Raw genomic sequence first — 22,764 nt, forward strand, 5'->3', positions numbered from 1 at the left:
ATAAAACAACAAAAACGCAAACATTGATACACAGAAACTAAAGAGTGAGCAACACGAACCCCACCAAAAACTACAGGTAAGCTCAGGTGCTCCATTTTGGTCAGCAGTTTCTGCTTCACTAGTGGCACTCGTCGTGTTACTCTTGTTATATGGACAATTATCACAGTCATTATAAAATAATGCGAACACAGCATATAACCTACATATTGTGACAGTGCATTATAGTCAACTTGAGGTCGTGGTAAAACCTGTATAGCATTAACTATATCAACATGATAAAACAAGTGACCATTAACAATGACAACGTTAAGTTAATCTTTTATTCACATGCTCTTCGTTGTATGTCCATGATCAGTAAGACCAAGATTTTTCAAAACCTGTAATAAAAAAAAAAATAAAAGGAAATGTGGTGTTTACTTCAATGAAACAGAAACCCAACGACACAAATAACCAAAAGACATCTAGAGGTCAATCAAATCAATAGACATATGTCTATACAACATGTATACTATGGATTCAATTATTTTTGTGGGTACCAATTTTCGTGGATTGAGGAAAAAAACTTATTTTTGTGGTATTTGATTTCGGGTTTTTGCCAAAGTCTGCATACAAGCCTATGGAAAATTTGTACTCGATGAACATTTAAATTCGTAGTTCACCTATACCCACGAAATCCACGAAAATTGGTATCGAGCGAACAATAACGAATTTATAGTATGTCAAGCTCTAACGGTGTTTATTTCCATTAATCTTTTCAGTCTACAAATATGTACCATAGGGTATCACAAGCCAAGTAGCCAGTGCTTCGGGACTGGCATGAAAATACGGATTTTTGTTTTTGAATTTTGCTGTTATAATGTTTGGGAATTATTTTAAATTAAAGAATGTGTCGACCTAATACATAGTTCTGAATCCTTTTGTTGCATGGCTTTACTTTTTGTCCTTTTATATTTTGTCACCTCTTCAACGTGTGTATTGGGTTTTGTAATGTTCCAATAATTTGGCCTTGAGCATTTCCAAAGAAACCTTAATTGTTGGAATGCGCATCTTTTGCAGTAAAATTGTTACCGTAGACGTTATAACTGACATATCATAATACTTAAGCGTCATTTTTTTTAGAATAAAAACAAGCATTCAGTATTACTAATACCTCAAAGAAATCAAATCTGACCGACGAATTCATTTCAGGGACCAAAAACGCTGCAATAAATGGAATAAAAATAATAAAAAAATTCCATCTTAATCTGTATATGAAAAAAACCTCTTCATAGATACCATGATTGAAATTTTGTTGTACGCCAAACGTGCGTTTCGTCTACAAAAGACTCACCAGTGACGCTGAAATCAAAGAAGTTTTAAAAAGGCCAAATGATGTACGAAGTTAAAGAGCATTGAAGACCCAACATTCCTACAAGTTTTAACAAATACAGCTAAGGTTATCTATTCCTGGGGTAGAAAATCCTTAGTATTTCGAAAAATTCTAAGTTTTGTAATGAGAATGACAACATGCATATTCTGTCTAGTGTTTCTAAAAAAAGAGAATTAAAGTTACCCAATCATCCTTTTTGTTTGTGCAAAATGTTTGATAATCACAATTGTTGGCCTTTTGTTCACAAACCACAGAAGACCTTTATAGAGGTTACGCGATCACCCCTTTCTTTATTATGCGGCATAATACATTGTACTTGTAAATCCCAATTGTTGACCTTTTGACCCCCCAACCATCGAAGACCTTTATACGGGTAATGCGATCACCTCTTTCCTCTTTTAGGAGAACATTTTGTAAATGACACTTCGTCGAGTTTTAATGTACTGCCATGGATTATAAAGTTTACACCGTATCATATAACAATCTGAACTTTATTTCTCAGCTGTGATTATGTAGAACAGGAGGGAATTTCAATGAGAAAATGTTTCCAGTCTAACGTGATTGTGAACCTAGGGATAACGTTCGTAGTTTAATAGTGTAGATGTCATGTTAAAAAATGACATTCATTTATACAAAGAATAGAAAAGAAAAACATTAATTTATATGGAATAACGCATGTGCAATAAAATTCTCATGGACATTTACCTGAATGTAGAAATTTATAAACTCAATCTCTTGAAGAATTCCATCCCCTGAAATAAATAACGAACTGTTATTAAATCTGTTCTTAAAGGCTCATTTAAAGAATAACAAAACAGAATGTTCTTAATTTATAACGAGGGATCTTTCCATAGTGACCTTTCATAACTTTTCGTCAAGAAAGACGATTTCAATGCAGCAACATACTAGCTGAACATATATGTGCAGTAAATATTTCCTAAGTGGTACCATTATACAGGACTTGAATTTCCTACGATGATTTCCTTGATAGAGGATTGGTGATTACAAGGAAACTTTTGCATCAGGGGCTCTTTATAGTAAGTTAAAGTCATTACGATTTGGTTGACTGTTAAAGAATTTCACAGAGGACCATTGATATGTTTTTTAGATGGCGTGGCATTAATTCCGCCCTTTTCCTTGATTGTGACATCACAGAAAAATTTATCACCGTATTTCTACCTGCCCATGAGCAACACGACGGGTGTTGTTAGTAGAGCAGGAACTTCTCATCCTTCTGGAGAATCTGTCACCGGTATTTTGGTGACGTTCGAGTTGCTCTCTATTGTCTTCTATGTGGTGTTTTGTGGACTTTTCGTACATTATATTTGGCCATGGTGTGGTTTCCTTCAACTTACGTTATTTGAATGTCACCTTAGAGTTATTTTTGGCCATGTCACTCTTCTCGTGTTTCTGTACTTCCTTGGCTTTCAAATATTTGGCTCTTAGCGTTCCTGATGAAGGTAAATCCATTAAAGCGCTTCGCACGCATACAATTTATAAAGTGTTATTTAACATTTATTATCCTGACTTTTCTCCTTTTTTCATAATAATACGATCTGAAATAAAAGGTAGTTGTAATAGATAAAATTTCACTACTCTAACATTGCATTCAAAGACGCATACAACTGGCGGACACCAAATATTTAAGTTAAAATTTACCATTTCCGTCCATGTGGTGATACGGAACCATTCCTTCATCGTGCGTTAACTTACAATCGCCGCCATTGAATTGGTTCAGTACTCCCAAAGCAATGTCGTGTGGTGACGACGAATGACGAACATACTCGTCGCAAGTTATGATTCCGTCACCTGTTGAAAAACATTGCAATTTTGTTGACGTAAAATAATATTAGTATCTAACCAAAACTAACTATCTCTTTCAGGGCGTGCAATTTACTTTACTTAAGAAGAAAATATATGTACACAACAAGAATCTCATCCATATAGACAAGTATGTAATGCAATCGTTTTACTATTTGGGATATTATAACATATAATCATCTCTAGAATAACAAATGAGTACTAGAAATAAATAAAGTAATGTAAAGTGTGTATCTAAAATATAATATATCACAGCAAACTGCACATGCCATCAAAATTACGTCGTCAATAAAAAAAAACCAACAACACAGACAGAGACAAAGATATAGTAGCCAACATTGGGGCTATATAACTTGAATTGCTAAAGGCACAAAAATTAAGCAAATTTTCTTGTAATCCAACATCTTTGAGCTATAAAGATCATGTTTCGCTAAAGTAAATAATAAGTGCTTCGTGAATTTCCTAGATTTATCTATACTAAATCCATTATGCAGTTTCAGATCCTTACAATGGTATCAACTTTACTATGCTGACTCATCTTAGAAATGAACACACGAAAGTTCACAGGACACTTAATAAGTGTGAACTTTATCAAATTATGTTGGCTCATGCAGAAGAACATTCTAACGTCATGTATACATGTTGTTTTGCTATATAAATAATCCTATCTTTTTGAAAGTCTTTTTCTCTCGGTGTAAGGTTCTGTGTTACAAGACAAATGGCCACTAACACATTAACACTGTCATGCAAATAAACAATACAACAAAACATTATAATTAGTTTTATACGATATAAACTCCGTCTTGACATTATTTCCTATATTCAAAATGAGATAATAATAGCTCTGTTCCCTGATGCATTTACTCAGTGTTGACCGATATATAATTATAAGCTATGTATATTTTATAAGAAATTTGTATGTCTATATATATATATATATATATTGTTTTCAATTTAGACTTATATATATAATATCATATTCTACAGTTAAGAATATGGGTCTAGAACGTGCATTTCAGAAGTAAGTACAACAAAACTACACGCAGGTATAAAACGTCAACAATTTTACTGTAACCCTCAGAACACAGTTAATTTGAATCATCAGTTGATGTTTCAATCTCACCTCCTCGTCGTCTCATCTGTGCACATACTGTATCTACTGTCAACGTCAATTTTACTGAGCAAATTCTGTTCCTTCCAGCATCGTCATCTCCTCTGAGCACATATTGAACCTACAGTCATCATTGCTCCTCTGAGCACATACTGTACCTTTCGACATCATTCTCTCCTCTGAGCATATATTGTACCTTCCATCATCGTCGTCCCCCTCTGAGCACATACTTTCCCTACCGTTATCATCGTTTCAGCTGCGCACATTCTCTACCTACTGTATTTGTCGTATCTACTGAGCAAACACTTGCCTACCGTCTTCGCCGTTATCTCTGTGCACATACTGTACCTATCGTCATCATTGTTTCCTCTGAGCACATACTGTATTTACCATCATCATCTTTCCCTTGAGCATATACTGTATCTACCGTCATCGTCGTCTCCTCTGGGCACATATTCTACCTAAAGTCATCGTTGTTTCTACTGAGCACATACTGTACCTACCGTCATCATCGTCTCCATTGAGCACATACTGTACCTACCATCATTGTCGTCTCCTTTGAGCACATACTGTACCTACCATCATCGTCGTCTCATCTGAGCACATACTGTACCTACCATAATCGTCGTCTCCCGCTGAGCACATACTGTACCTACCATCATCGTCGTCTCATCTGAGCACATACTGTACCTACCATCATTGTCGTCTCCTTTGAGCACATACTGTACCTACCATCATCGTCGTCTCATCTGAGCACATACTGTACCTACCATCATCGTCGTCTCCCTCTGAGCACATACTGTACCTACCATCATCGTCGTCTCATCTGAGCACATACTGTACCTACCATCATCATCGTCTCCTCTGAGCACATACTGTACCTACCATCATCGTCTCCTATGGGATCATTCTGTACCTATCATCATCGTCGTCTCCTCTGAGCGCAAACTGTATCTACCATCATCGTCGTTTCCCCTAAGCATATACTGCACCTACCATCATCGTCGTATCTTACTATTTTTACCAGCATCATCGTCTCCTCTGAGTATATACTGTACCTACCATCATCGTCGTATCCTCTGAGCACATACTGTTCCTACCATCATCGTCACCTCATCTGAGCACATACTGTAACTTCTATCATCATCGTCTCCTCTGAGCACATACTGTACCTACCATCATCGTCTCCTTTTGGCACATACTGTACCTACCATCATTGTCTCTTCTTGGCACATTCTGTACATATCATCATCGTCGTCTCCTCTGAGCGCAAACTGTACCTACCATCATCGTCGTCTCCTCTGAGCACCTACTGTACCTACCATCATAATTGTCTCCTCTGAGCTTATACTGTACCTACCATCATCGTCTACTCTGAGCACATTCTGTATTTATCATCATCGTCGTCTCCTCTGAGCACATTCTGTACCTACCATCATCGTCGTCTTCTCTGAGCACATACTGTAGATACCATCATCATCGACTCCTCTGAGCACATTATGTACCCACCATCATCGTTGTCTTCTCTGATCACATACTGTAGATATTATCCTCATCGTCACCTCTGAGCACATACTGTACGTACTGTCAACGTCGTGTCTTGTCTCCTCTGAGCACATAGTATACTTACCATCATCGTCGTCACCTCTGAGCACAGTTTCCCATTCACTTAATGTAATGGTTCCATCATGATTGGCATCAAACCGCAAAAATTCCTTAACACTCAAAGCTTTCAGATCATAGTACCCTTGTGTCGTTTGGCTAAAATTAAATATACATATACATGTACCTACTTATAATCGACTAACTGTAATATTTTTGAAGTAAAATAACGTTTTTAAAAGTTTTATTTTGATTATCAGTGGTAATTCAAAAAAAAAAAAATTTCTGTGCATCTTAATTTTAGAACATTTTTAATTTTTGGCAAGTAATAAACGCTGCACCATGGAGTCTACTTTCCTTCCTGATATAATTACTTCTACATAGCAGAATAATTTAAAGGATATATTTTTAAAAATTAAATTCAGATTAAGAAAATATCAAATGTAACAAAATCTAGACTCAGCTACCTAAGATGCCGAGAGCACTAACAAGACACGCTTTTATCTTTCGCTTAAGGCACTCTGAACGCTTTCCATATACTCATGTAACAGAAGCGATTTCAATTTTGTTGTCAATTCATGAATACGTGAAAAACCTGTAAGATATTGGTTCATACTGAAGTTCTTATCGAACATCATTAATATCTTCTTTTTTTTTTTAGCAAACACACGACTCTCCCGTGGATCAGATGTACCTCCTATAGAAGAGAAGTTAAATATTCTCTTCTTTTTGAAGATGAATAGATCAGCAAATACAATTTTTAAAGAATCTAGTATTATTGCTATAATTTGTTCTTTTCATATATATATATATATATATATATATCAAAACGATGCATTTCAATGTTTTAAAATGAAACCGAAAAACGTTCCCGTAACTTTAAGAACATTATAAAAAATGAGTACTTATGTTTGCTCTGTTTTGGTTTTTACCAGATTTATTCTTCTTTTCACTTTTTGGAGTAGTCAAAGATATATTATAAACTGACCTTCTAACATATACTAATTCTGCAATCAGCAATATAAAAATAAACAATTTCATTTCGAAACAGCTTGCACGTAACGTAGACAAATTGATCGTTTATCTTCTTTCACAAATCCTTGTTCTGTAAGTAAAGAGATAAGATAGCAATTTTTCCCAAGTTTTATTTTTCTCAAATTGCATGACTTGGCCATAACAAACAATAAGCGAATCTCAATCTAATAGTATTGCAGTCCTGTGTTTTAATTCTACTCTCGATCAAATAAATCCAAGTTGCAACAGAGATACAAGTTAAAAAAAAAACCCCTGATGATGCCCATGCTTCAACAGATAGTTTAGTTTAGAAAATTGTCCTTTATTTTGTTAAATGAAAAAAAAAATGAATCTAATGGCTGATATTTGATAGATTCATTCATAATACTTTTTGATGTTCGACTTCAAGAGATCACATATTGACCTTATCAAACCTTTTTCTCGATAATCAAGACGCATACATTATAACTCAAGAACGGCAAGCAAGGAATACTCCAAAACTAGATTAACTAGTCTCTATTTTTTGTTCAAATTAAAAATGATATGATAATGGCTAATTTCATATTTGACCTTTAACAAAACCGCGACGAACGAACAAAAATGAAACATAATGAAAAATGCTTATATTGGTTCATTTGAGTCGAGATGAAGTAAAAAGTTGTAAATACATGAAAGGAATAACTAAAATCATCAAAACCACTGGACAGTACAAGAGACCACATTAACCACGAACACCGAAAAAAAACCCCACCAGACTGGGTACAGGTACACAATGTGATGAACAGAAAGACCCCTTACTTGAATAAAGAAACGACACATAATTTGGAAAGCAGCCGGGTCACATCGTGCTCACCACTACTGGAAGCTAGCTAAGGTAGCTACCATTTTTGGTTGGATACGACCGCTCAAGAAAACAATCAGAAACAACAATTCTAACAGGTTTTATGAGGTCCCATAATAAATTTTAATTGAAATCAGAAGTATTTGTGTAAGGCCAGTAGGTATTTAGCATCGTCAGAACTTCGGGCGAAAGAACAATATGTTTTTCTAAATCAGTGAGTATTTCACAAGAATTTCTTTTTAAAATTATGGTGGTTTATGCTTAGATATATTGATATATGTGATATATGTAATATAAATGTATTTTTAATGTGTGTTTTACAGTCTCTCATAACTCTTTTATAAATTGATCTGTTGTTATTAAATGGTGTTTTATGTCAAATGTTCTAAAGAGGTGAGACTCTAATAAAGTATTTGTTTTTTTGTTTGTTTTGTTTTTTCTATTAAAGATATTAAAATAAATACAATGAGAGAAATATTTTATCGTCTAACATAATTTTTTACGAGGAAACACTACATTTACAGATAATTTGATAACGACTGTAAGTCTTCAAAAGTCTGTGATACATGTATGGTTTTTTGTCTGAGTCAGAAAATTATTTTTTGTTATCTGCTTGACCACAATATTTTTTTCATCAAATTGGGAATCAGAATATTTTTTTAGGAAAAACCATAACCCCCCTTTTTGAAGTTAAATGGTCGTTCCCTAATATATGGTACTGAAAATTTATCATTTTTGTTATGTAGCAAGAAAACGAGCACAGCGGCTGAAAAAGGCTGATGATAGAACGTTCAATAAAAATAAATTCATATATATAAATGCGTAGTAATAAAATAAATATTCCGCAGGTTAATCACCAGTAGTGAGTTTGGATTGTATTGTACATCCGGTTCATTATCTAGCACGTTGTGTCAGTGTTGACATTGGATTATTTATGCAATGTCAAGAGGTCATTTTATAACAGCTGCAAGCCTTTGTGGAGCATCTATGGGAATTGGTTTATTCTTTGGTACCAAATATGAAAAGCTGAAGAAGGAAAATAAAGATCACCAAACTCATTTATTACCACAGACCGACACCAAAGCATTTTTCGTTCCGTCAGTTTTTGCCTCATCGTCTATTCCAGCCACTACAGGTATGCCTGCAGCTTTTCCACAATCGCAGCCTGTAAATCGCGTTTCAGAAATCATGAAGTTTGGCTTTCCTAGTCTGGATCAAGTCCGATCTTTTGACAATTTTGTTCTGTCCTATGATAGAAGGAATCGGAATGCTCAGTGGGTATTTGAACACATCAAACCAGAACATGTTATGAAGAATGAAAACATAAAGAGAGGTAAATCAGAATTTATGGAAGACAACATCATACACAAATTCTTCCGGGCTACAAATAGTGACTTCAAAAACAGTGGCTACGACAGGGGGCATCTTGCAGCGGCAGCTAACCATCGCCACGCGCAGAAAGCTATGGACCAGACTTTTACTCTCAGCAATGTATCCCCACAGGTACTATTTAGATTTTTGTGTTTTGGCGTTTGACATATAAATACATGCAGGATCTTAGAAATTACAACGTGATTCGGTTGAACCATACAATAATAAAGCAGACAGTCACTATTTCGGTAGGCCATGATGTCACGTTGCTTGCTAAAAAGATAAACAATTTTATTCAAAAAAGGTTTATGAAGATTTTTAGATTTACTAGTAAAAGATATAAATACACGAAAGTGAAAACTTCATTTAAGATAAAAGGCGAAACTTAACCTAATCCTTTTAATTAATTAAGCACATTGGTGAACAAGACGCGTCAATTTTTTTTTTCAATAACATACAGGAAGAACTTAAATGTGTATTTATTTTATTCTCAATTGAAACAAACTATTGTGGTTTCATTTCCCTTCTGAAATATTTTTATTTCAAGAAATTTAGAATCAAAGAATTTATTTTATAAAGAAACCAAACAACCCCCCTCCGCCAACAAAAGATAAATGATCGATGCCTGAAAGGTTATATCATTATCTTGAACTTAAACATATAATCATGGCAATAATAAAAGCAAGATCAAAATACTTAAAAAATGCTTATATAACATCATACCGTCCTTAGTACAATATAGTATTGTTGGTTGTACTTCACAATAAAACAGATTTGAAAATGCTCATTTTACAGCTATACACACACAAATGTAAGCTAACATCTACTTGGAAATGTGAAAAGTGAATAGAAAACTGCAAATGACGACGGATAGGCGATGGGGATGGCGAATGGTTATAAAATCGCTCTCTAACTGAATTGTTATGAGGGCACGCTTTTAGCTCCTCAGAAGCAGTTGAAAATAATATTATTCCAGAGTTTTAGTATAATTCGTACTTTATTGACCTTTTTATTTTTTTGATTCGAGCGTCACTGATGAGTCTTTTGTAGATGAAACACGCGTCTGGCGTATACAATTTTAATCCTGGTATCTATGATGAGTGTATTTATCATACCTGTAAATTTTGACTGAGTTTATAAAATAACAGCGTATTCCTTTAAGGAATTATATAGACAGGAATGTACAATGTAGTATAACTCGACTGTTGTTTTCTTATTGACCAATATTCCACACACTCTTTTATCCATATATGGTATGCAAAGTGGATATTACAGAAATAGGCATGTTTAAAAGTTGTAGCCAGGTCATACACAGAAATTGAGTAAATTTCAAAATGCTAAATTTATAAAAAAAAATCGTACTTCAAGTTGAATTGTCCTTTAGCTTTGTCAATTAAATTGTTGTACAGGAAATTTTATTTTTATTAATTATGTCAACTATTTTTCGAATAGGTTGGAGATGGGTTCAATAGAGATGCCTGGAATGATTTAGAAAAATACGTTAGAGCGAAAGCCAGACAAAACAGGAATTTATACTGTTGTACAGGACCCCTCTATCTACCAAGGTAACATGATATAAGTTATTTTTGAAGAAAACATTGTAGCGATCAAGAGTTTTATATTGTTTTTTGTATATAAAGTACACGTTTCTAAATAAATGGTCATCGGAAGAACGAAAAAAAAAAACATAATCGTAATTGAATCCGTCTTTTTAGCTAGGCTATATTTAATTTTACTTTTAGAAATTTGTGGGAAGAGACATTTTATTGTCTATTGTCCTCTTTGTTTGTACCATTTTGGAGATATTCATAGTGGCAGTATTTCTAGTTTTTAGACGACAGTTAGGCGATCCTCGAGACAGTTGCCGAGCCTCGGAGGTCATATCAAAGAATGTCTAGATAGCTGTAGATATTACATGTTCATGCATACAAATAAGCAGCTAACAGTTAGTAAGGAAAGCCAATTTCCACTGTATTTGCTACAATCAAAAGGTCATCACGCGTGTATATTTTGGTGATTTATCCAAACATGGACCTATGATGCTATGAATTTTAGTTAAAATCAAGACTTTTTGAAAATGGCCTTGTTCTGAAATAAATTCAGGGGAAATTGGTCGAACGAACCGACTTGACTATAATGAACACATATATCCATAAAGTTCATATTTGCCGTAATCTATAAAAATCTAAGACTATAGAACCTGCTTTTTGCAATTAGAATTGTTTTAATAGCAAGTATGAAAGGTGTCTTTCTCGTTTCATTTAACTTTTAAGCAAATGTTTTCTAGCATGATTAATTGTAGATGGCAAAGTATTAAAAATGGGGAGGTATCGAACTTGATTTACATTTACATATTGATCATGTACCAATTTTACATTTTTGTTCACTCGTTTAATGAAGCGGTGTATAAAGCGATCGTTTTGTCCGTTCATTTGTCAACACTTTGAATCCGAAACTCGAATCCTCTTAAAACATAACTACTTTAAGAGATTCTTTAGCACTAAATGGCATTTTGTATCTCCTGCCTTCATGTTTGATACAAACGAATAATCGGGATTCCCATAGCAAAACATTGTCCGTTACCGTGTTAGACGACGGGACATATTTATCTGCTTAAAGTTTTATTTTAGGGACAGTTTACAGAATATTTTATAATGCTGTTGTGTACTTTATATTTAAAAAAAATTCTTAATGCTTTTTATACGCCCGTTTACGGGACGTATTATGGTATACCGTTGTCCGTCCGTCCGTCGTCAACATGTCGGACAATAACTCAAAAACGCTTCAATCAATTTGCATTAAACTTTGGTGAATTGTTTATATTTATTAAAGTGAGCTCCCTTTCGATTTTTATAAATTTTGGATTTTACGTATCCGAGTTATGGCGTTTTATTTATTAAAAAAGGGGGATTTTCCAGTTTTCGGACAATAACTCAAAAATGCTTTGAACAGTTTTCATGAAACTTTGGTGAATTGTTTATATCTATTGATGTGAGCTCCCTTTCGATTTTCATAAATTTTATTTACGTTTCCGAGTTACGGGGTTATATTCATTAAAAAAGGGAGATTTTCCAGTTTTCGGACAATTACTCAAAAATGCCTTGAGCAGTTTTCATGAAACTTTGGTGAATTGTTTTTGTCTATTGATGTGAGCTCCCTTTCGAATTCAATAAATTTTAGATTTTACGTTTCCGAGTTATGGGGTTTTATTCATTAAAAAGGGGGATTTTCCAGTTTTCGGACAATTACTCAAAAATGCCTTGAGCAATTTCATGAAACTTTGGTGACTGGTTTATATCTATTGAAAAAGCGACGGGCGTATCATGCGCTCATGGTGCAGCTGTTTATTGGTGTCTTTTATGGTAAAATATTGTCTTTGCCGCATAAACAATTGGATTGGCATTTTTTTTTTCCTGGATTTCGGTGAAACTCTATATAATCGTCTTTAGTTAATGCCAGTCTGCAAATTGATTTGATAATTCTAATGATTTTTGTTTGTTTTTCATAAAACATAACATTGAAATCCACTGACCATATATGTACATAAAGGAGTTTTGGTGATGAATTTGTGAGGTCTGCTCTCACAAACACAAACATACGCACACACACACACACACACTATTAATTTTCAAGTTTTGCTGAACATTTATAGGAATAAGAAGAAAGAGATGTGCAGTATACATCAAAGACACAGCAACCCAACAACACAAAAAAACAGAAGACATCTTGATGTTATTTTAGGTGTTATGTGTTGTTTAGTCGTTGTATAAATGACGTTTTATCATCTGCATGTACTTCGGAATGCATGAGTATAATTACTTTCCGTATTATGCAATTGAATAGTTATTTAGTTGTAGAAAATCACTCAATTTTTTTTTTTTTTTTGCAGACGAGAAAAGGATGGCAAAGTGTATGTAAAGTATGAAGTAATTGGTAAAAATAACGTTGCCGTTCCAACACATTTCTTCAAGGTTTTGTTGATAGAAAATAATCAGGGACAGTATGAACTTATGCCATTTGTATTGCCGAACCAACCGTTACCAAAAGATGTTAAATTGAAGAAATATCTAGTACCTCTAGAATCGATAGAAAGGGCAGCAGGATTTTTATTATTTGATAAGATTCCAAGAAAAAATATTAAAATGATAAGTGGTTGAACCATATGCTGATTCCATGTGAATAGACTCATTTTAATAAAGTTGAAAGTCATTACACGAAGAGAAGCTTTTGCTTATTAACGGAAAAGTAATATTTTGTTATGTTATCAAAAATACTGAAGCAAATTGTAGTGATTGATCAAATGTAATATAAGTATTTTATAGAACTTTTATTTACACAATAATATATACTACTGGTGCAAATTCATATCAGAGATTTACAAATATATATAACAGAGATGGTATTAAAGTTTTCTAAATCTATTTTTTTATTTTTCTAATACTGACACAACATAATATGGAACCTCATATCTATAATACAGACGAAAATTCAAAATGTATCATATCGTTTATGTAGTCCGATTTCTTTGGACCAAACAAGGACCAAAGTCTGATAACTCGGTTTATCAAGGGTGAATATTTCTATACATACCAAACAAAATCTCAAACAACATGACATGTAAAAATTAAAAATGATTACTTACTATTGAAATTAAGGAATATTTTTTCGATTTCTTAGCTGCATAACTGTACAAATTCAAACTGTTCAATAATTATTTGTAATTGACGTTTGATATGATTTTTATCTCATACTCATTTTCAAACGCATTTATTCATATTTGTTATGTTCCAATTTGTAATAAAAGTAATTGTTATGCCGCAATAAATATTCATTTGAGAGTATATGTTGCATGTTTACTCTATGCTATCCTCGTTTAAAAAGTACAAATTCGGCAATTAAGCAATGTTCAGTATTTTAGATACACAATACACAAAAAGCATAACACTTCATAATACTTAAAAATCTAATTAGTCAAATGCGTTTTTAACGAATATCTTTTTTGTTAAATTCGAAATCACAAAATAGTTTAAAATAACATTGAAATGTTAAAAGCTGCAAATTAATTGCATACCATAAAAATTATCATACACATGAAACAATATTAACTACAATGTCCAAGATGATTTAAAAATTTCATAATACAGTATGTATAACATAATTAACAATAAGTTTTCCCCTTCCTGCTAAAATGTGTGATAAATGTTTTATTTGAAGCTTTGTTGGCTAGACTTCCTTTTGAACCAATCTACATGTATGTCTATGCTTATTCCGTCTATAGGAGGCCTTAAAATACAGGTTTTCGGCTTTGTTATCGTAAAGCGTGAACTATTGTAATGCATGTTAAGTTCCTGAGATTTGAATGCAATTTATAGATGGGTTATTTTGGTGGAGTTCTCAATAGTTTAGTGGATTTAATGATTTCTTCCATGAAAACCATGCGTCATAATTATAATATTAAGATTCATGAATCCTTTTATCTTGTTGGCATTTTAATGATTGGGAAAAATAGAAATGGACTTATACAGCAACAAGTTTGAATAAAATCGAAAGAAATCATATAAAGTCTTGTCTTTAAAATGTAATATTTTTTTAATAATGGAAGTCATTTGGACTTATACAGCAACAAGTTTGAATAAAATCGAGAGAAATCATATAAAGTTTTGTCTTTAAAATGTAATATATTTTTAATAATGGAAGTCATTTGGACTTATACAGCAACAAGTTTGAATAAAATCGAGAGAAATCATATAAAGTCTTGTCTTTAAAATGTAATATTTTTTTGATAATGGAAGTCATATTGTTTTTTCTGCCATTGTCCATCATAAGTTGTCGAATCGTTTCAAGCCTACGATATTTTGACTCATTTGGCAAGTCTGCTGAACTTGGTTGTAAAAAAGGCCTAGTAACACCGTTTTTTTTAAAGCAGTGAATTAAAAAAGCTTGCAGTAGAGATTTATTCACATGACATTGCTTTCCATTCTATTTGTTTTTATTAAACTAAAGCTAGGACGTTTTTAAATTTAATTTCGTCTTTTCGTATTAAGCAAGAGTTGGTTGGTTTCAGAAGTTTACTTTTTGTAAATCATTCATATCTAAGACTCAATGCATCAAAAATAACTTTTACCTCGTATTACAAGAAATAAGTTTGCTACATCACAAAACTGAACGATTACATAAGTCCGGATGTCATAAATATTGCATAAGCTGATATATATGTCAAATGACAAGAAACATGGTAATAAACATAAAAAAAAAATTAAATGTACATGTAGGTAAAAACTATACTCATTTATACACTTTTAAAAGTTAGACATATCTGGGACTGTGTTTTTCTTTAAGTCTATTTCCGGTAATGTTGTATCCCTAGGACCAAGAAGGTTAGAACGTTCACGTGGAAGCGTGATGAGGGTGTCAGGAACGTCTTGAATGGCTCCAGGTAAACTTGTTTTGTCCTTTGACATGTTTAAAATGCCAGGTGGAGAATTGTTTGAATTTGAAGACGAATTTGAATTTGAAGTTATGGCGGGTTTATCAGTCGCAAAAGATACGGATTTTCTTAATTTTTCTTCCCGCTTATCTTCCTCTGTTGGTTGTGGATTCTGTTGAGGGGTTTTATTGTTTTCCTCTGTATATGGATTAATTGTAGCAATTGCCGTCTTTTTCTCCGTAGGTACAATTAAAATAGGCTTGTCATTCAACGCTTCACCGTCTTTAGCAGTAGGCTTCATGATCGATTTTTCTCTTCGGATTCCGCTTGAACTATTATGCACGACTGCAGTAGTCACTGCTATTGGCTGCTCAACATTGACGGCTTGTTTTGTTTTATCTCCTGGTGTATTTCCATTTGGAATATGTCCGCTTTTGTCCTGTCCTTTGTTCACTGGTTGTTTTGCCATATCTCCAGATATATGCCCATTCGGGATATGGCCGTTTAAATCAGCAGCCGTTCTTGGCGTTTCATTCGTTGTTGTTCCTTGCATGTTCGCTGAGAATCCTGAAGTTAGCTTTGGTTTTTCTTTCGGGGTATCATTTTCTGGTACGAAATTAGGATCTGAAAAATCAGCATCGACACCACTGGGCGTTGCAGGGGTGGAAGTGCCAATAAAATTTGCACTAAGCTTCATATTATTATTATATTCACGGAATTTATCAGGATTTATACCAGTGACGCTACCTTCTATCCCATCATCATCATCCATGTCTACCATATTTATCATGTCGATCTTCTCTTTATGAATTCCTCCACCAATGCCTGCATCCACTGATTTCTTCATCATTCCAATATGGCTTCTAGGTTTTTTTTGCTCTGGAATTAAATTTTTTTTTTATCTAAAAACAAACTTCGATTACAGAGATGGGACAAGAAAAAAAGATATCAAACTACGAAAGATGTACGATGAGCAAAAAAGCTTTACATCGTGTTGAGCGGCTAATATGTTTTTATATTTGTGCGTTGAAAACCGATAATCTTCTAAATAATATTCTTACGAACCGTGAATATATTTCTTTTGATTCCTCATAAGAGATGTTTAAAAGGTTAAAGGTACCAATTTTACAGCACCAGATAATAATGCGGAAAGTTTCGTAACCAAAACATAGACGAAAAGAGGAAAGTTTAAGTTTTTGCTTTATGATAATTTATATCTATGCTTAATGTATAATTTACCTTCATGGAGTCTTTTCTTCTCATCTTGCTTCGGTTTATAATAAAACTTGTAGAACAAGATTCCTCCTACAACAGCAATTATTAGCAGTAACAGTATAACCACAACAGCAATGATGACTCCAGCATTAGATGATCCACTCGAATCAGTAGAGGGAACTTGAAAAAGAAAGAAAAAATGTAATAGTCTACAATAATACAGTTTGAATACATATTTTACTATGTTTTAACTGTGCTCTCCTTCCTATCTCTTTGCTAAACTGTTCATTGTTCATATAAGACAGACTTTATACAGTAGCTTATCAAGAATGATTTAAAGAAGCTAGAATTATTCTGTACCTACACGCACCGCTCTATAGACGATTTCTTCTCACTAAATCATTCTTTTGATTACTATGTTGATCGATTCTATTCCACCGAACTAGAAATAAAGGATATTGCATCCACAGTTATGTTCTCTTCATAATTTGACTTACACCGACTAGAAGTTGGCAATTCAGGATATGAACTTTATGACAACAGAGATGATTTCAGCTTTTGATCACCATTGTATTTAATTTAGCCACATTCTTGCAGCTCCTTCAAATTGAGTACATATCTCTATCAGAGCTTGCGTATCTTATCGTGATTTTTATGAAAGAGAGTTGCTGCTTACAAGGAAGCTATTGAACCAGGGGTTCAGAGGCAAAGTTTGTCATTCCTTCGAAAGTGTCAACGGATACCGCTAGTGATGCAGGATGTGATTATCCCTCCGGAGAACCTGACATCAACTCCAATTTTTGGTGTGTAATGTTTTGTAGACTAAGGTTTTATTTTTTGTTGTTGTTTATATTTCTTGCCATGATATTAAGTGTTTTTCTTTGACTTGTCGTTATGATGGTCTCCTTGGTATCTTCTGTCTCTTTTTTTAGATTGTTACTAAACCTGATTAGGAGGCAACAATAAGTTTATTAGATAGCAAAAGTCTTTATACTAGGTGCGAATTTGTATTGGGACACACTTTTATTACTAATGCAGCATATTTATACCATCTATTTTTGATTCCAGTTCCATTTGATATTTATACCCCACGCTACAAAGTATTTTTTTTAGAAATTGCATACAGAAGAATATTCTACCACAATGAGGGGCCATTGTTGACAAAAGGTCTCATACTATAATATGAGTTAATTTCTATACAAATTTACGGACTCTGGTCCCTAAAAATGAATTTTATCTAGAAACTTGCAATTTCAAGTCTTAGAGTCTGTGACCACAAAAACCGAGGAGAAATGTTCGAGAAAACAGAGCACTTAGGACGTCTAGAATTGTTTGAGTAAGATTGACAATTATTCGGTACCGTCTGTGCAATATAGGATTTAGCACTAACAATTATAAACCTTCACCTTTCTTTGACTCGATCGTTATTTCTTTGCTTCGAAATACCAACCCTTGTAAAACATAGCCAACACTCCACCCGCATGTGGCGTTATAAACGGTGATTATTGTTCAAAATTATATTTGTATATACGACTAGAATTTGTTGCTTTTCGTGATCAAGTGTTTGCATATATGGTATATAGTTACTGCATGTAGTTATAGCTAACATTTATTACCGAAAATCTATTGTGTTTTCATGTTAATAAAAATATATACTTTTACGATAAAATCATAATACCAATACCAGCCAATTACTCCGGAGGAATGTAATTTCAAGCAAGCTCTAATCAGTGGGATATCCAATGAACGAAAACAAAAGAAAACCCACTCTTCTTATGATAGAGTCGAGAAATCAATAATAAAACAATACCGGTGACAATACTGATCAAAAGTTATTTCTAAATAATAATTATACATTTTAAAGAAATTATTTGTCAAACTGTTTTATTAGAAATATACATGCAAATACACGATGTTTTATGTTCAGTATTTATCGAGATAATTGCTTTAGAAACTTGTGAAACTGAAATTTAAAAACTGCCAATCTAAAAGTTTGCTGCATATTAATATAAAAGAATGGAAAAATCATGTACATACAAAATCGAAAGATCTTTCGGGTCACCAATTTTCTAAGTGTTCCAAAAAGTCCTTAGCATGTTACTATTTCCCAAAGTTTGCTTATTTTTTCACACCTAAGTTATCGAGCACACCGGTCTGCTCTTGTCCCATGTACATTCAATAGAGAACTATTGTCTTTTCGTGAATGTAAACATTTAAATGTCTGTCTGCAGGTTAAACAATTAAAGATAACTATTTTTATAAATTACGTATCTTTCAACTATTTTGTATACAACTTTTAGAAAAGGTCTTCTCGAGTTTTGTACAGGTATTTGCGGTCTTCTCGATATATTCACATTCGATGTTTACATCGAGATAAGGTCTGTTTGATTTTGCTTAGTAACTTAATTTTAAAAGTGCCAATATTTGCTGCATATCAATCGATTCCTTTGGAAATTTGTCCCCGACTTTCTCTGGTCTAGCTTTATATATATACGAATAATTAGCATGTTCCAGAGAGGTATACAGACAGTAAAAAAATAAATTGAAGTTGGTACTCCAGGAATTTATTCGCATAGCAACATTTTAAACAAATTTTACTCCAAGCATCTATAGCCTGCTGTACTCGTCGTTTGCTACTTAAGGAGGGAAATGATAACATTGAGTGGAAGTTTTGTTTTTATTTCAATCTATTTCTATTTTTACTATTCACCAGAACGTTTTTCCGTGAATCCATAATTGATAGCGTCTTTGCTAAAATGGGACAAACATTGAGAAGATCTAGTTTTCAAAGTTTACAGGGGAGGTAATATTTTGTCACTATATTTCCCACTGTAGTTCCAGACTAGAAGTGTTAATTTTTTTTCACTTGAATTGACTACACAAAACAGCACTCTAGTACTAAGATCTTCCAATTTTCAGTTGTATCCCATCATCATATTTTCACTCGCAGACTTCTACAATACGTACCATCACGTGACATCAACTATTTAATGTCATTGTGACTATCCATAATAGTTGTTTTCTATAGATTACTTACCACATGTCACTACAAAAAAAGAAGGAAAAAAAGAATAGGGTTATTAGTATAAATATTTTAAAAATACATTTGAACATACATATGACAGTTTATAGTGTCGGCAATACATAAACAACACGACCTTCAAGGTAAGAGGCAAAGAAACGTTTGTTGACCTTGGATATAAATATACAAATATGTCTTGTTGTATATGTTTTGCCTACATTTATTTCAAAAGTAAGAAACTTGAAATAAAAGACTTTTGATTGATCAATAAACGGGTGGTTTAAGTCAAGGTTCAGTAAATAAACTACACCACTGTCCTATAGGTTAGGGGGAGGGTTGTGCGCCCGCAAACATGTTAACACCGCATAAGTATGTATGTACCTACCCCAAGTCTGGAGCCTGCAATTAAGTGGTTGCCGTTTGTTGTTGTGTACTAGTATCATATTTTTTTTTCGTTTATTGTTTTGTACATACATCAGGCCGTTAGTTTTATCGTTTGAATTATTCCATATTTGTCATTTCGGGGCCTTGCTATGCGGTATGAGTTTTGCTCATTGTGAAGGCCGTACGATGACCTTTAGTTGTTAACTTCTATGTCATTTGGTCTTTGGTCGAGAATTGTCTCATTGGTAATCATACCACATCCTTTTATTTTTATATGTCACAGATTTTGGTAAAAACTTTAATACAACTTTGACTCGCTGAACAGTAACAGAAAATCGAAAAAAATAACGCATTTCTTTTTCATTTCATTTTTGTTTTAAATAGAACTAAATGAATACTTTCAAAATAGGTTAACATTTGTTTAAAAAGCACATAAAATAGTTTAATTAATCAATTATAGCTGAATATATAGCACATAAAATCGTTCCTAATTTTGTCGAATAACAAATGCCTAGATTTTTCTCTTCTAAAATTGATATGTTGTTGATACATAAATTTTCGTTTGATTAATATAAAATAATCATAAGGTCACCGACTTCGTTTTTGGTAAATTAACCAAACTGTTACCTAGATGGTGGTGAAAAAAAATCGACTTTTTACGGCTTAGAACGCGATGAAATTACGATTATTTCGATGTTTTGTGGTATTTTTCACCTAGAACAGCACTTTCAAAGACGTGTATCGTAAAAACGAAGTCGATCACCCTATTATCATTTGACATCATTAAAATTTAAATTTACGTATCAAAAATACATCAATTTCAAAGAAAAATATTTGCATTAATAATTGGATGTTTAATTATTTTAATACAAATTTCAGAACAATTTTCGCCGAATGTATGTGCTTTCTTTACAAATGTGCATCTATTTTGAAATAATGAAATCAGTAATACTTCAGAAAATAAAACAGATAAATGCATTATAATTTCGAATTTCTGTTATGGTTCAATGAGCCAATTTGAAAGTTGATTTGATAATGCAACATGAAATGATAAAGATCCCTATTGATCTTTAAATTAGGTCATTCGTTCAAAGGTAAATGTCAAACTGATGTTGATAAACTAAATTGGAGCAAACATTTGGTTTCAGAATGATATTTTTTGAATTAGTTATCTAACCTTCAGCAAACTTAACTGTCGAATGCCCTTTGGAAAGAACACGACCCCTTTTGCCTACCAATACACTAGAATTTGGGAAAAGGTTTTGTTTTTCGACAATGTGTTTTTTGAGTCATCCGATCTTTACTTATTTTTGGTAGATAATTCGCCTTGGGATTAAGCGCCCTGCTGATTTTTTAAATGCAGTACGTCAATGTCGTTAATTTATTCTTTTAAAGATTTTTTTTAAGAGGATTCCAAATTTTCTTACATTTGATTAGAAATGGTCGTTGCTATGGATACCATACATGTAAGCAAGCTAATTATGAAGATGGTTATGTCACCATTTGACTTCAATTTCTAATACACAATAATAAACAGTTACTACTTCAATCAAACTTTCTTGTCCTGATCTTTAAAAAGAAGCAAATTCAGAAAAATATGAGTACTGCCGCATAACCAGTTCTCCTACATGAAATATGGAAGTATTGACACAAGTCCGAATTGAAAGTCGAGAAGGACATTTGGAAATCAATGTCTTTTACAAACTGTTCCTCAGATGATACAAACTAAATAATGAAAAGGGAGAATTACAAACTGCCATGCGCTTGTTAGCTTCAGGACATAGAGCCATATTGATTAAATTTAATCTAGTGATGGGAATTGTCACACTCAAAAACCATTTTTTTCTCAGAGTATTAGAGATTCTTTGGCATTACGAAAGTTTGGTGATAGATCTATGAAATTTTCTAGTGGATTTATTCGCAAATTAATTTTAGACTCGTGGCGATTTAGAACTTGTAAAATGTTTATAGACACCTGTATATTATCAAAGACAGTACGTTGACTTCTTTTTGTCTTTAGGCTGTTTATGTTGATAGATTGATGTTTCAATCCTTATACTGTATATCTCATTTTATTCTTACTCATTCTTACTTGTAGAAACTTGAAGACAGATATTAAAAAAAAATCCTATGAATCCTAATAGAAAATGTTTTACTTATTACTCACGATAAGGTGTCAGATGGAGAAGGCCACCTGCTGCAGCTACTGACTCGGGATAAAATACTGCGTTGTCTGCTGGTTTAGAAGTAGCAGTTTGACCTTCATGGCACATACGAACTCGTTGTGATGCTGTTATGTTTGTACTGTCATATTGTGCTATCTATATAAAAGCAGACGTAATTTATACAGTATTGTATAACTGTAATTGGTATAATGATGTTAGAATGATAAATTACAAAAAAAGATTAACTTGTTTGGAAAGTCGTTCACATTATTTTCGTAATTCCCAGGGTCGCCTGACATTGGGCAACGTCCAGTGAAAATTGGTTTGGTCCAGTAAAGTTATATGCATTAGTGATGCCTGGGGACTAACCTTGTATATCATTCAAATCATCTTGGCATGACAAACCAGAATATATATGGTTA

General features: G+C 33.2%; 3 protein-coding genes across 4 annotated transcripts in view; 1 reads left to right on the forward strand and 2 right to left on the reverse strand.

Moving 5' to 3' along the window:
• Positions 1–22,764, reverse strand: part of LOC127728151 (40S ribosomal protein S18) — an 821,762-nt gene that overhangs the window by 201,980 nt on the left and 597,018 nt on the right. The gene's annotated exons all lie outside the window — the stretch shown is intronic.
• LOC127728120 (endonuclease G, mitochondrial-like) lies at positions 8,669–14,155 on the forward strand. Its single transcript, XM_052235359.1, has 3 exons — positions 8,669–9,261; positions 10,582–10,694; positions 13,019–14,155. Exons 1-3 carry the CDS (start codon positions 8,698–8,700, stop codon positions 13,284–13,286), a joined length of 945 nt encoding a protein of 314 aa, XP_052091319.1. The 5' UTR covers positions 8,669–8,697; the 3' UTR covers positions 13,287–14,155.
• LOC127728117 (uncharacterized) lies at positions 13,438–16,977 on the reverse strand. The gene is made up of 2 exons (XM_052235354.1): positions 16,796–16,977; positions 13,438–16,435 (listed from the first exon to the last, which is right to left on the reverse strand). Exon 2 carries the CDS (start codon positions 16,404–16,406, stop codon positions 15,429–15,431), a length of 978 nt encoding a protein of 325 aa, XP_052091314.1. The 5' UTR covers positions 16,407–16,435; positions 16,796–16,977; the 3' UTR covers positions 13,438–15,428.

This window comes from Mytilus californianus, unplaced genomic scaffold (assembly GCF_021869535.1).
Source record: "Mytilus californianus isolate M0D057914Y unplaced genomic scaffold, xbMytCali1.0.p SCAF_2, whole genome shotgun sequence".
Taxonomy (NCBI): domain Eukaryota; kingdom Metazoa; phylum Mollusca; class Bivalvia; order Mytilida; family Mytilidae; genus Mytilus; species Mytilus californianus.